The 14,216-nt window shown below is 35.8% G+C and overlaps 1 protein-coding gene across 2 annotated transcripts; it reads right to left on the minus strand.

Annotated features, from left to right (window-relative positions):
• Positions 1 to 516: 516 nt before the first annotated feature.
• Positions 517 to 5,881, minus strand: LOC149528579 (alpha-xylosidase 1-like). 2 transcript variants are annotated; one of them, XM_089809003.1, is made up of 5 exons: positions 5,757 to 5,881; positions 5,464 to 5,597; positions 4,702 to 5,357; positions 2,506 to 2,736; positions 517 to 2,362 (listed from the first exon to the last, which is right to left on the minus strand). In XM_089809003.1, exons 1-5 carry the CDS (start codon positions 5,811 to 5,813, stop codon positions 669 to 671), a joined length of 2,772 nt encoding a protein of 923 aa, XP_089665129.1. In that variant the 5' UTR covers positions 5,814 to 5,881; the 3' UTR covers positions 517 to 668. The 2 variants fall into 2 exon arrangements, with proteins under 2 accessions (XP_089665129.1, XP_089665128.1); XM_089809002.1 differs by having other exon boundaries at positions 5,464 to 5,804.
• Between the last annotated feature and the right edge of the window lie 8,335 nt (positions 5,882 to 14,216).

The raw sequence follows: 14,216 nt of genomic DNA on the forward strand, positions 1-14,216 counted from the left end.
CCCACACAACCACATTGCCAACAAAAAATAGTGCCCCGAACCAACAAGCCATCTAGATCACCATCATCTTCTTGAGTCCCCGACTCCTCCTCACTACTATAAAGCCTAGCAAAGCCACCTATGCTCATCATCACTCCCCTCTACACTATGACTTTTCTTTACTTATTAAACCAAATCTATTTAAAATTATATCGAACCCTTGACAATGTTTTGGATTTTATAATTTCTTGAAAACCTATTAATTGCCCATGTGTATGTAATTATTCTTGTCTTATTTCAATATAAAATAATAATAAATATAAGAATCTATTTCTAACTCTAAAAACTAATCTCTAGAATTATAGGAATTATCTTGTACTTTTCAAAAAGTTTAATGTATATGCCACCTTGTCCCTATTTACCTTACCTTTCTCAACTATAAAGTATGAGCGCAAATAAAATATCAAACTTGAGGGTAGCATTAAGCACATGATAGCATTGCTGAGGCTGAAAAAAAAAAGGATGCCGAGACCCCACTAAAAACTTGGAAGATTGTTGCTTATCGATTGTAATTCCTAAACAATACTACTGTTCTCTTAACTGGTTTGTGAGCCAATTTTATGTGGGACAACAGATGGCCTGATTCATCTAGAAACTATGCGAGTGTGCATTACATAATTTCTACTCAATTATTTCTTCCATGTTATATGGAGCTCAAAGTTCTTCCCAATTGGAAGGGAAAGATTTGAAATCACCAGTTGAAAACCATGACTATCATAACCATCTATATGAGATGAGGCGCCAGTTTTGACTTGTTTCACCGAGAATAATGGAGCAACACTCGCAGATTTTCCAAGTAGGATTGTTTCCGTCTTTCTTTTTCTTTCCTCCCAGCCATCGAAATGGAAAGACAAAGTACGAATTGAGACATCTGCAACAGAAGTAGAAGGAAATTTCAATCCCAAAACTGTAACACTCTGGAGAATCCATCCCTCTTTAATTGCAAACTCCCCCATTTGGACTAATGACTTGAGCCTAACTTCTTCCCCTACAATATTTGCATAGAACTCTACATAACTCGATTTGCCACTTTCTATTTGCATCGCTATATCATCTCCATTATCCAAATATAGCTCTCCAGTTGCTTCCATCCCACTGCCCAGAGCTACCACAAGACTAAATGGGCTTTTTCTGGCTTCTCTTGTCGTCATACCCATTTCTTGCATGGGCAATATGGTTCCTTCATATACATGAACATTTATAGCATCTAAAGGAGCTTGAAGTGTTACATATGCACCACTCTCCACTGTTATTGAATCTGAAACATTGAACAGATTGTACCATGTGCCCTTTGGAAAATAAGCATTCACAATCCTTGCCCCTTCCTTCAAAACAGGGGACACAAGAACTCCTTTTCCCAACAGATATTGTGTGTTGATCCCCAATGTGTTAGTATCGTTAGGGAATGTGAAGAATAGAGGCCTTGCAATTGGAGATCCTTTGGTGTGGGCTTCAAAAGACAATGTGTATATGTATGGAAGAAGACGGTATCTCAAACCTAACGCCTTCCTTGCAGACTCTGAAACAGACTTCCATAAGTAGAGCTCCTGCCGAACCGTACCCTTGTTTGAATGATCTCGGGCAAAAGGATAAAATGCACCAAGTTGAATCCATCTACTGCAGAGTTCCTCGGTTGTGTCTCGTGCAAAACCACAGATATCAGCACCAACCATTGGAACTCCAAACAATCCAAAACTTAGCATTGTAGGTATGGAGTACCAGAGATCATCCCATGTTGCAGCATTGTCTCCTGTCCAATGTGCAGCATGGTTTCCAGAGCCAATATAGGTAGAGCGAGTCAATATGAATGGCCTCTTATTTAATACTGATTTCAGAGCCTTATTGGTTACAATGACCTCCGTGAGCCCATAAAGATTATGTGCATTGTACTCCAATACATCATTATAGTGAACTGCACTGGCTGCCATGGTATTATTGCCCAAAGGTCTGTGAATTCCAGCAGCATTGATTTTGTAAGGAGGATCATCCCACATAGTGGTATTATCATCGCTGCAAATCAAACAGCAATCAGTCTGTGCATCTTTTCTTGGGCAGTTCCCATCCTTTGGCAAGGAACATGTAATTCCACTGCAGAAGTTTGAAACCTCGTTCATATCAAGCCAAAGGCCATCGAATGGAATCATACTGTGAAATTCGGAGATCTCTTTTTCCCAGTAAGAGAGGCTCTTTGGGTTGAGAAAATCTGGAAAATAGACCGGACCAGGCCATACTTGTGCAAGGTAAGGCGTACCGTCTCTTTTCACAAAAATATCATCTTGTAATCCTCTCTGAAATGTCTTGTAAGTTGCATTTATGCTTATTCCTACACAGATTTATCAAGCAAATACTAAGGGTCTTAATTTGTCGTGTAACTTGTCACTTCTAAATTAAGAACGTAATAAGGAGCTTAAAACTTTTAGCACAACATTGGGTTCATTCACGCTGAGAAATGAGATTTATGATTACCTGGATCAATTATGAGAACATATTTCTGCCCATTAGCATGAATTTCTGCAATAAATTCTCTCATTTCTTTCTCAGGGAAATTAACAGGGTCCAAAGTGAAATCCTTGAAACCATCCATGTAATCAATGTCTGTCCATATAACCTCGAGAGGTATTTTTGCTTCTGCATATCCAGCTACAACTGATTTAAGGTCTGAAATGTTTTTGTATCCATATCTGCACTGGTGAAATCCTGTACAATTGAATCATATAAATACATATTAGAATCGTTGTACATTTGTTACAATTTCTTTGTTCACACTAAAATTACTTTGGAAATATAACCGTCTTGCGTGAATATAAGAGATTTTTAGGCAGTGATGTCATCAAGGCCGAAGTTATATCCAGCTAGGAAGATCATGGTTTTATAACTCTGCATAAATAAAGGGACCTCCAAATTTTTTCTTCTATTTAGGTATCCTGAGGTTATCAGGTGGATTCAAAAACATTCACGAAATATCTTGCTAATACAAGCTTAAGATGAGGTTTAAAGGCCATAGAAACATTTTCTGCATAAAAAGATACATAAATGTGTAACTGTCATGGTAGAGACTAGAGTTAGGCCTCTATATGAGATTGCATCAGAATTAACATTGGTTTCTGATACAGATAACATGACAATATATCAACAAAAATTCAAGCTGGTTTCCATTGCAATTCACCATGGCCTATCCAAAAAATGAAATGGAAATGAAGCACAAAGCTTTAGGTTTACCAGTGATGCATCTGAGCTAGCGTGGAGACTTTCTTGTGAAATTTTGTTCAGAAATGAGTTGATTGTGGTTACCAGTTGTTTGGGAATGGTTCGAAGGGAAAATTGTGATTATTTTTCCCTTGAATTGTTAGCACATGTCAGAGCAATTGGTTTAAACTTTAATCCTTATGTACTTTCAGAATGAGCCAAACTTTCACATACATTGATACTACTGATAACTCTATCCCAGCCGTGAGTGATATAAGAGCAAGTGTGATGCTTTCCAACCGGCAAATAACTGGATTTTATTCTTCGCTTCTCAATTGGTATTAGTGTTGCCAATGCTAACACAAACTTCCAGTAGATCATGCTGCAAATTTAAATTGCTGGTCCTAAAATCTGATCTGTAGGGCGGCCTTAAATCTAGGATTGTGGTGCAACTTCCCAATCAAAAGCTAACAGGAAAGAAGAAACTCTCAACAATGTTAGATACTTTCTAGGTTTGATTGTTTGATCGCACCATCCAATCCAGAAACTATCTAGAAAGTCACCATCTCAGAAGAAGAATTTCCAGAAGACCATTTTTTTCTATTTAACCCCAATGTCTGCAACGAAAGGTTCATTACTACGTTTAGCTACTTCGCCTAAACGAAAGATTCATTCATTGCTATGGTTAACCACTTTGCCTTGTGATTCTTATGTGGCATAATACTAGCCCTTTCCGTTAGGTAATACAAACAGTAGTGGAACAGTAATAGGCACAACTGCAAAGACCCCTGCCACGACCATTACAGCAAAGGTTATGCCTCTGGAGAATCAGTTAGTAGGAGAAATCCCTCAATTTGTTGGGATTCTCAAAAATGACGAAATGCCCAATTGAATGGGGCGATTCCAGCTATGATGTTTTCTTCTTGAGCAAAAACGGGCTCTCTTCTTGCCTGCATAATTGTACATACAGATCCGACAGATGGAATTACACTTTTTTGAGCCAAGCCAACCTAAACCAGTAGGGCAATCCCACTTACGAGGTATGCGGAGCTGATACCACTGGAACTTGACTGCTTGCAGGGCTGGGTTGGTTCCTCTTGCGATTAGGTTGGATGCTAGGGTCACTAGGATTATGTATGGGAGAAATTTCTTCGCAGCCAAGCTTGAAGATTGGGTATCTGTATAACTGGAAGTCGATGTTTGATCCATGAGCCTCACTAATCTAAAATCTCAACTGGCAACAAAAAAATCGTGAACGAACTGTTCTTACGATAAATAGGGTTTCTAAAGTCGGTTCCCTACACTTTTTCTTCTATGTATTACTATTACATAGTCTACGATGTGATTAAAACTATTTTTTATACTGCGTAGTGGTTCTAGGATAAGTACCGTAACCTAGGAAGGAATTTTGATTCTTGGGTATATACGGGAAAGAATCTGGAGATAAAGAAAAACATGAAAGAAGAAACATCTTACCGAAAGACCAGTATGGCATAGCGGCAGGTCTGCCCACTAGGCCAGTGTACTGCTGAACAACAGAGAGTGGAGAGGGGCCAGAGAAAAAATAGTAGTCCAAAACTCCCCCAATAACTCTATATGTCAAGTAGTTGCCCCCATACTCAATATCCATCCCATTACTATTAAGCAACACTACTCCATGAGCAACACCCTCTTCTCTTACATCCATATAAAACGGATGAGACCCATACAAATCCAGATACAAATTCACACTACCAATGTCCAGGTTCCAGAGAGTATAGTGGCTTCCATTCCTGTTAAGCATAAATCCCGGCCGGGTGCTCTCCCCCAATCCATACAGAGAAGCATTTGATGGAAGAACGGTAGATATCTCCAAATACTGGTCTTCAAACACCATGTTTCCAAATAGATTAGCATTTTCTTGACCCTGTGCACTGGAATTGAACAGGACTTCTCCATTGGATCTCCTTGTAACCGCAAATCCAAATGGGTTTTGATTGTATGAAAACTGCAATTCAGGATCAACAGAACTACTGCTATTATCATTAGCACCGTGATGGTTTTCATATCTGGCAACTACTTCTCTGGGGACTTCCCACCTCTCTTTTACTGCATCAGTGATATAAACTCTTAAGCATTCATTTGACTCGTACCTTGAAAATTTCCATGTCGTTCATTAGCATCACTTTCAAACAAGGCAGGAATTTTCCTGCGAAAAAACTAAAATCTGTTTAATAATTAAGGATTTGTTACAGTTACCTGACTTGCAGTTTGAGATGCTGTATATCCGGACCAAAGAGCGAATTATTGGAGATAAGCTTTAGTTGGGCTGTAAAGGATTTGCCATCTGGTGCTTCTGCAATCGACGTCAATGCGTAGCCTGATCCCAAGGCCTGACAAACCAAAGGGATGAATAAAACTGAAAGAAAAGTGGAAAACAGAAATTGGGAATATCCCCTCATTCTTGCTATGAAATTAGTTGTGCATTTATGTAAGAAACAGAATTCTAAAGCAATATGAACTTTTGCAGGTAGTTATGATAATCTTCCTACGAAATTAGCATATAGGCTACTCAGATCAAATCCGCGTTGCAAATCGATTGAAATCATTATGATGATAGATCTAATCTGCCCGTCTATTAGTGTAGCTATATTTTTTTATTTATGTTTAAAAGAAATTGTAAATTCTCCTCACATTAAATAATAAATAAATCTATGGATCCTGAAGAAAATGTTAGGCAATCACGATAAGTTTTGAATAAGATATTGGGAGACTGGCGCACTCCTCGATTTCCAATTCGGTCTATTTGTTTATTCTAATTTTGTGGGAAGTTTGGATTTCTTCATGTCTGCTATTTACCTATCAATTTAAACTCTCTACACCTATTAATTTATACATTCTTTTGGTACTACTTATCCTTTTGTATGTTCTAGTTATTTATTTATTTAATTTATTAAACATGTACTCGTCCTCATTTGTATATGCACATATTATAATCAATTAAAATAGAGTATATTTTTGTTGCTATGAGGTCACCTTCATTGTAGATTAACTTGTCCATATGAGGTCACCTTTATTGTAGACTCATCTTCTTTTGATATAAAAGTTAAAATATAGTATCTTTCTCAAAATTAGTTTGTTGTTGTGTGGTCACCTTCATTATAGATTCATATCATCTTGATTTAAAGTTAAAATTGATTTTTCACCTTTATAATTTAAAGTTAACTGTAGTGCCTGTCCCTAGTCTATTTTTTTTTAGTTTACATTTCTACTATTATTGCCAAACTCTTTTAGGCCAGTTTTATATTGATGATCAGTAGCATTATCTTGAGATTATTAGTTATTGTTTCAGACTCAGTTGATAGATGATGATATTACTTGGTACTCTATACTTCATGTGTGCATGATGATTATTACAATGCTGTTAGATTATTGATGATATTTAGTTAGATGGATTATCTTATGTCTTTTTTGATGGATACTTACCCCATACTGCATGTGTATGGTGTGTCTGTTTGTTTTCTTTATGTATGATGTTTATGATGTGGTTAAGGAAGGGAGTCATAGTCACCTGCTAGTTGAGATTTACACGATGCACCACTTCCTGCCATTGCCTGTTTAGCTTAGTATATATTGTGTATGTACATGCATGGATTTTATGCAGGTTGCAGGTGCCAAGTATCGACTTCCTTGAATTGTCAGATGAGCGTACCCTATCGCATTATTTCAATGGTAAGAGAGGGGAGATAAATTCTTAAGTCCAAATCCTAAACCTTTGATCCATTCATCTTAATTGACAATTAGGACAAGTGTCTGAGTCATGTACCTTTCAAATGCGTCAGATGACGTTAGTTCATGATTTTAAACCTTTAGTATGTTTTTGTATGTGCTTTACTATGATGGGTTTTTCATGTTTTTACTTTATGAGTTTTGGTGAATTTTCTGTTAATTAAGTCTAATTAATATTTTAATTAAATGGAAAATTATATGCTATGTTAATATTTTATTTAATTAATTGAGAAATTAAAAGAGTCCAATAAAAGAATTAAATTTGAGAATAAATTTATAAGTTTAAATTTGAACATAATAATATTTAATTAATTTAATAATAACATATATATTTGGAGTGCATTTTTAAATAAATGCTAAATAATATTATTATTTAAATTAATGGATAATTATCAAAATTATTGTTCAAAAATAAATTTATAAGTGGGAAAAGAAAATTAAATTATTAAAAGTTTTATGATTGCATAATGCGTGCATGAGACTAAATTAAATAAATTAATTTAATGGATTATTGTATGTGCATGGAAAAGATAAAAGAAAGATAAATAAAAGTTAATAAAGAGTTAAAGAGGTGTGAACAAAGAGTTCTCTAGGGGAATGCACAATTAGTGCCCCAATTTTAGGGAGAGAACTCCTTTTTCACAAATTGGGTGTTCATTTTTCAAGAGGCTGGGAATTTTGGAGGAGAGGAAGGAAATTTTCAGAGAAGGGGAATTGTTTTCTACAGATTTTTGGAGCATAGCAAATTAGCATCAATGTCCAAGTAGACGCTTGTGAAGATTTGCATAATTTAAATGCGTTCTTTTAATTCATGTCTTCTTCGTGTTTGCTAAATGAATGTCTGGATAATTCTAGTAAAGAATATATATTATGTTTGTGAATTCTGGATATTGGGAAATTATTCTGTACATGGAATGTTTTAATTGTTCAATATAATTTCTCTCTAGTAGATTATAAATTGAGAAAACTAATCAGAAAGGGTAGAAATTTTATTGGAAAATCTTTTTTTTTTTTAATATATAATGATAAGGAAATAAAGAATGGGTACCTAGTATTGGTCTATCAAATTCAATTCTGAATTTTAGTAAAAGAAAATATATTTACACAATAAAAATATATTCATCTAAAATAAGTTTAACTATAACCAAACTCATTATTTTTCAAAACTATTAAAAAACAAAATTTTGTTGTTGAAACGTTTTTTATAAAAACGTCGATTTTTAAATCCATTTTATAAAAAAAAAATTATATGTATATATGAATTTGGGAGGGGGAGATTCTACCCCACCCCATCCCCACTTACCTTCCGCAGCATATATGCTGCGCTGACTACAGTATAGACTACGGCCAGCAGTATTTTAGCCGCGCGGGCTATAAACGCATGGAATTTAAATGCTTTTTTAAAAAAATTATTTAATTATCATTGTTAATTTATTAAAATTTGTTAATAGTTTTTTTAATATATATTAATTTTTAATTATTATTTTTTATTAATAATAATTATTAACAAGATTAATATTATTAATATATTCTAAATATTATATAAAATATTATTTAATAATATTTTGTTTATAAGATTTATATTGTGAACTATATTATTAATCAATGATATTAATTAATTGTTTTAAAATAGATGAACATTAATTTAAGTCTAGATCAATGAGAATCAACGGGAATCTTATCATCAGCAACTTAAAAGTCAATATAATAATATTTATCTTACTAAATTTGAGAAATTGATCATGGGGTAAATATTTGTTTATACTTAAGTTAATATTGGAATTTACTATAAGGAAAAACAATGAAAATATTCCATCACTTGTTAGCAAACTTGTAAATGGAAACTAAAACCCCACATTTAACTTAAAACTGAAAACATGTGCTTGTACCTTGTTTTCCTTATGCTATTTATGTTTGGGATTTTTGGGTTGACTAGAGTGTTGACCAATTATAGGAGGTCTACCAGAGGCTTGGGGGTTTTGTGAGTGTGGTATCATGTTGACTCGATTTTGATCATTATTGCTTAACCATGTATGTGATGGTATGTTTATGATGAGTATATTTATTTTGTTGATTACTATGTTTTTAGTGTCTTTGTGAAATAGCGAAATGTATGCTATGAAAAACCTGAATAACCATTATGAGTCATTGATTAGTATTGTTGGATTACTTCCAGTTGCTTGTTGAGAACCGATGGATATTTTGATTTATCTTGTTGCTTTTCAGTTGCTCGTAGAGAACTGATGTGATTACTATGATTATCTTTATGATGCTTTCCAGTCACTTGTATAGGATTGAGGTGATTTTGCTATGATTATGTGATTTGTGATTTCATGAGCTTAGGGTAGGATACCTTTATGCAGTGTCGGGAAGTGGCTTGCAATGGGGGTCGGGGACCCTAAGTGGTCCTGGGGGTAACCCATTGTAAGTTGTTTAATAAGTGATAACTTTACACTTAATACTAACTTAAATAAACCTAATAAGAGATAATTGTATGTCCTCGCTCATGTCATGAGTGCTATTACAGACTAGGATGGGAGTAGAGAGAACACTTGGTTATGACCTTGCATTCCGTAGTATGCCTTGTCAGTGCGAGAGGATACTAGAGGCCGCAGGGATCACTAGAGACCCGAGAGTCCTAAGGGACTGCTCGGGTAACTCTGAACGTGATTTTTGCAATGACACTTTCTCACTTACATAGTAGATACCTACGTGTCTTTGTGGTGCCTCTGGGTTTAGATGTCGATCTATTTTAGGAACTTTTTAGTTAGCATACTTATAGGATTTCATGGACTTAGAGAGTTCTTGTGTCGGGGGATTTGATATCCTATTTGGGACTTAAGACTATCCTATTTGGGACTTAAGACTATCTCCTTAGTGTGGTGGGAGTGGACCATTTAGGTTCCACATGGTCAGGTGGTAGTGCTTTTTACTCTTACCATTGAGATCTATCCGAGACACCGTGGCTAGAGTATTCATGTTGGCATATACCTTCATTCTGTTCATGGATCATTATGATAGATGGTTATATTATATGTTGGATGTTGTATCATTTTATGATGGATGTATATCTCTTGATGTATGGATTTATTATGTATGATGGATGGTTTCATTTATTTTATTGCACGTGTATCATGGATCCGAAGAGGATGATGTGTATTTATCTTGCTTATGTATATTCTTTTAAGCCTTTCATACCCTGTGACATGTACAGTGGATGAATGAGCATTCTAAATTAATTTTCCAAGAGGCATTTGGAACAATTGTATATTATATGGACAGGGTATGTGCAAGATCATGGTGTACCAAACTATGGCCTTAAGTGGCAGTGAAAAATCAGCAAATCAGGGTTATGTCAACTTGACACATAATTTTGAAGTGATTATGGACTTTATATCAAAAAGTTGTAAGAAAATAATTTGTAAAAAATTGAATGTAGTTTCTAAACTACTAGGCCTTATCAGGAGAAAAAAATAATTGATTGGTCAAAAGTTTGAATCTTAATGCAGTACTAAGAAAATTTCAGGGCGAAAATAAAAAGTAGGTGTATGTCTGACCACCTTAATCAAAATCAAATCATAATATTTTTTTAATATAATTATAGATATGAAAACTAGACTCATGCTCGGATGTGACGCATATTTTTTGATATTTTTATTCCAAATAAATAATTAAATATGAATTTTCTACCAAAACTTTTTCGGATTAAAAAAAGTCCCGTGTCTGACCATCCTAACTAATAGAAAATTTGATCAAATTTTTATTTTTTTATTTTTTTCTTATACTAGGCGAAGTATAGAATGTGACGCAACTTTTAGATTTCAAAAATGTTATACCATTTGAAAGTTATAGCTATTTTTCCTTCAGTATGTCAATTAGCACTTTACAATAATCTTCATTGATAATTAACTAATAAATACTTATCGAACTCAGAATTTGACAGAAATTATATTGATGGAATCTAGAGAGCGATATTAAAAAACTCATTTCGTTTCATTCAATTTCGATCAAAATAACATTGTCAGACGGCTACCCGAAGTCTGAGTATCACTAAAACTCTCTATAAACACGTCTTTGGGGTTGACCGGGCAGGCTTGGTAAATACCAAGCCTGATCAGATATTCGATTCAAAATCGGATATCCGATTTGACATCGGATATCCGATATGGCTCGGTAGTCAAATTTGAAAAATCTTCAAATTTTGGAGTGAAATTCGATTTAAATGTTCTAGTTTTTTATTTTTAAATTATTTCACTTATATTAATATGTAAAAGCATATTTTAATATATTATATATATATAATAACGTAATGTAAACATACAAGATATAATCTAGTAATATATAATAATATCTTATGTTAATCTTATTACAATCTATAAATATAATATATATTATTATTATTTTTACTAAATATAATAACGTAATTTATATATATATAAAATACGTATTATATATTATTATATTAATATGTATGTTATTAATATATACAATAACGTAATATTTTCATTAAATGTAATATGTATTATATATTATTATATTAATATGTATAATAATATAATATTTATATAACAATGTAATATTTTTATTAAATATAATATATATTATAAATATTATATATTAATATGTATGTTATTAATATATTTATATAATAACGTAATATTTTCATTAAATATAATAATGTAATATGTATATGTATATATATATATATATATAATTATATTGATATGTATATTATTAATATATAAGAGTCAAAGGGGGTCATAAGGTGACCTATAACCCTCTTTGACCCATTAAACAACGATATATGTCTCTAGGGGTCATAGGACCCCTAGGGACATATGTCATCGTTTAATGGGTCAAAGGGGGTCCCTTTGACCCATTAAATGATGACATATGTCCCTAAGACCCCCAGGGACATAGCCGAATCGTTCATATCGGTCAAAGGGGGTCATAGGGTGACCTATGACCCCCTTTGACACATTAAACGACGACATATGTCTCTAGGGGTCCTAGGACCCCTAGCGACATATTCGAATGGGTATTATGGGTCAAAGGGGGTCATAGGGTGACCTATGACCTTGTTTGACCCATTAAACGATGACATATCTCCCTAGGCGTCCTAGGACCCCTAGGGACAAAGTTGAATCGTTCATATGGGTCAAAGGGGGTCATAGGGTGACCTATGACCCCCTTTGACCCATTAAATGATGACATATGAGATATGTCATCGTTTAATGGGTCAAAGAAGGTCATAGGTCACCCTATGACCCCCAAGGACATAGTCGAATCATTCATATGGCTCAAAGGGGGTCATAGGGTGACCTATGACCCCCTTTGACCCATTAAACGACGACATATGTCCCTAGGGGTCCTAGGACCTCTAGGGACATATTCGAATGGGTAATATGGGTCAAAGGGGGTCATAGGGTGACCTATGACCCTCTTTGACCCATTAAACGACGACATATGTCCCTAGGGGTCCTAGGACCCCTAGGGACATATTCCAATCGTTCATATGGGTCAAAGGGGGTCATAAGGTGACCTATGACCCTCTTTGACCCATTAAACGACGATATATGTCTCTAGGGGTCCTAGGACCCCTAGGGACATATTCGAATGAGTAATATGGGTCAAAGGGGGTCATAGGGTGACCTATGACCCTCTCTAACTCATTAAACGACAACATATTTCTCTAGGGGTCCTAGGACCCCTAGGGACATATTCGAATGGGTAATATGGGTCAAATGGGGTCATAGGGTAACCTATGACCCTCTTTGACCCATTAAATGATGACATATGTCCCTAGGGGTCCTCAGACCCCTAGGGACATATTCGAATCGTTCATATGGGTCAAAGAGGGTCATAGAGTGACCTATGACCCTCTTTGACCCATTAAACGACGACATATGTCCCTAGGGGTCCTAGGACCCCTAGGGACATATTCGAATGGGTAATATGGGTCAAAGGGGGTCATAGGGTGACCTATGACCCTCTTTGACCCATTAAACGACGACATATGTCCCTAAGGGTCCTAGGACCCCTAGGGACATATTTGAATGGGTAATATGGGTCAAAGGGGGTCATAGGGTGATCTATGACCCTCTTTGACCCATTAAACAATGACATATGTCCCTAGGGGTCCTTGGACCCCAAGAGACATATTTGAATGGGTAATATGGGTCAAAGGGGGTCATAGGGTGACCTATGTCCCTCTTTGACCAATTAAACGATGACATATGTCCCTAGGGGTCCTAGGACCCTAGGGACATATTCAAATTTTTCATATGGGTCAAAGGGGTCATAGGGTGACCTATGACCCCTTTTGACCCATTAAACGACGACATATGTCCTTAGGGGTCCTAGGACCCCTAGGGACATTCAAATGGGTAATATGGATCAAATGGGATCATAGCGTAACCTATGACCCTCTTTGACCCATTAAATGACGACATATGTCTCTAGGGGTCCTAGGACCCCTAGGGACATATTCGAATCGTTCATATGGGTCAAAGGGGGTCATAGGGTGACCTATGACCCTCTTGACCCATTAAACAACGATATATGTCTCTAGGGGTCCTAGGACCCCTAGGGACATATTCGAATGGGTAATATGGGTCAAAGGGGGTCATAGGGTGACCTATGACCCTCTTTGACCCATTAAACGATGACATATGTCTCTAGGGGTCCTACGACCCCTAGGGACATATTCGAATCATCCATATAGGTCAAACGGGGTCATAGGGTAACCTATGACCCCCTTTGACTCATTAAACGACGACATATGTCCTAGGGACATATTTGAATCGTTTATATGGGTCAAAGGGGGTCGTAGGGTGACCTATGACCCCCTTTGACTCATTAAACGATGACATATGTCCCTAGGGGTCCTAGGACCCCTAGGGACATATTTGAATGGGTAATATGGGGCTAAGGGGGTCATAGGGTGACCTATGACCCTCTTTGACCCATTAAACGATGACATACATCCCTAGGGGTCCTTGGACCCTAAGAGACATATTCGAATGGGTAATATGGGTGAAAGGGGGTCATAGGGTGACCTATGACCCTCTTTGACCCATTAAACGACGACATATGTCCCTAGGGGTCCTAGGACACTAGGGACATATTCGAATTGTTCATATGGGTCAAAGGTGGTCATAGGGTGACTTATGACCCCTTTTGACTCATTAAACGATGACATATGTCCCTAGGAGTCCTAAGGA

Source organism: Cupressus sempervirens, chromosome 11 (genome assembly GCF_028749045.1).
Source record: "Cupressus sempervirens isolate cs-2001-9-10 chromosome 11, ASM2874904v1, whole genome shotgun sequence".
Taxonomy (NCBI): domain Eukaryota; kingdom Viridiplantae; phylum Streptophyta; class Pinopsida; order Cupressales; family Cupressaceae; genus Cupressus; species Cupressus sempervirens.

What these genes read in the sequence shown, in the direction of transcription:
- LOC149528579 (XM_089809002.1), bottom strand. Translation starts at nt 5,666, where the DNA reads ATGAGGGGATATTCCCAATTTCTGTTTTCCACTTTTCTTTCAGTTTTA. An exon ending in CATCTCAAACTGCAAGTCAG is followed by an intron (nt 5,358 to 5,463) that starts GTAACTGTAACA and finishes GAAATTTTCAAG; the next exon opens with GTACGAGTCAAATGAATGCT. An exon ending in TGTTCTCATAATTGATCCAG is followed by an intron (nt 2,363 to 2,505) that starts GTAATCATAAAT and finishes AAATCTGTGTAG; the next exon opens with GAATAAGCATAAATGCAACT.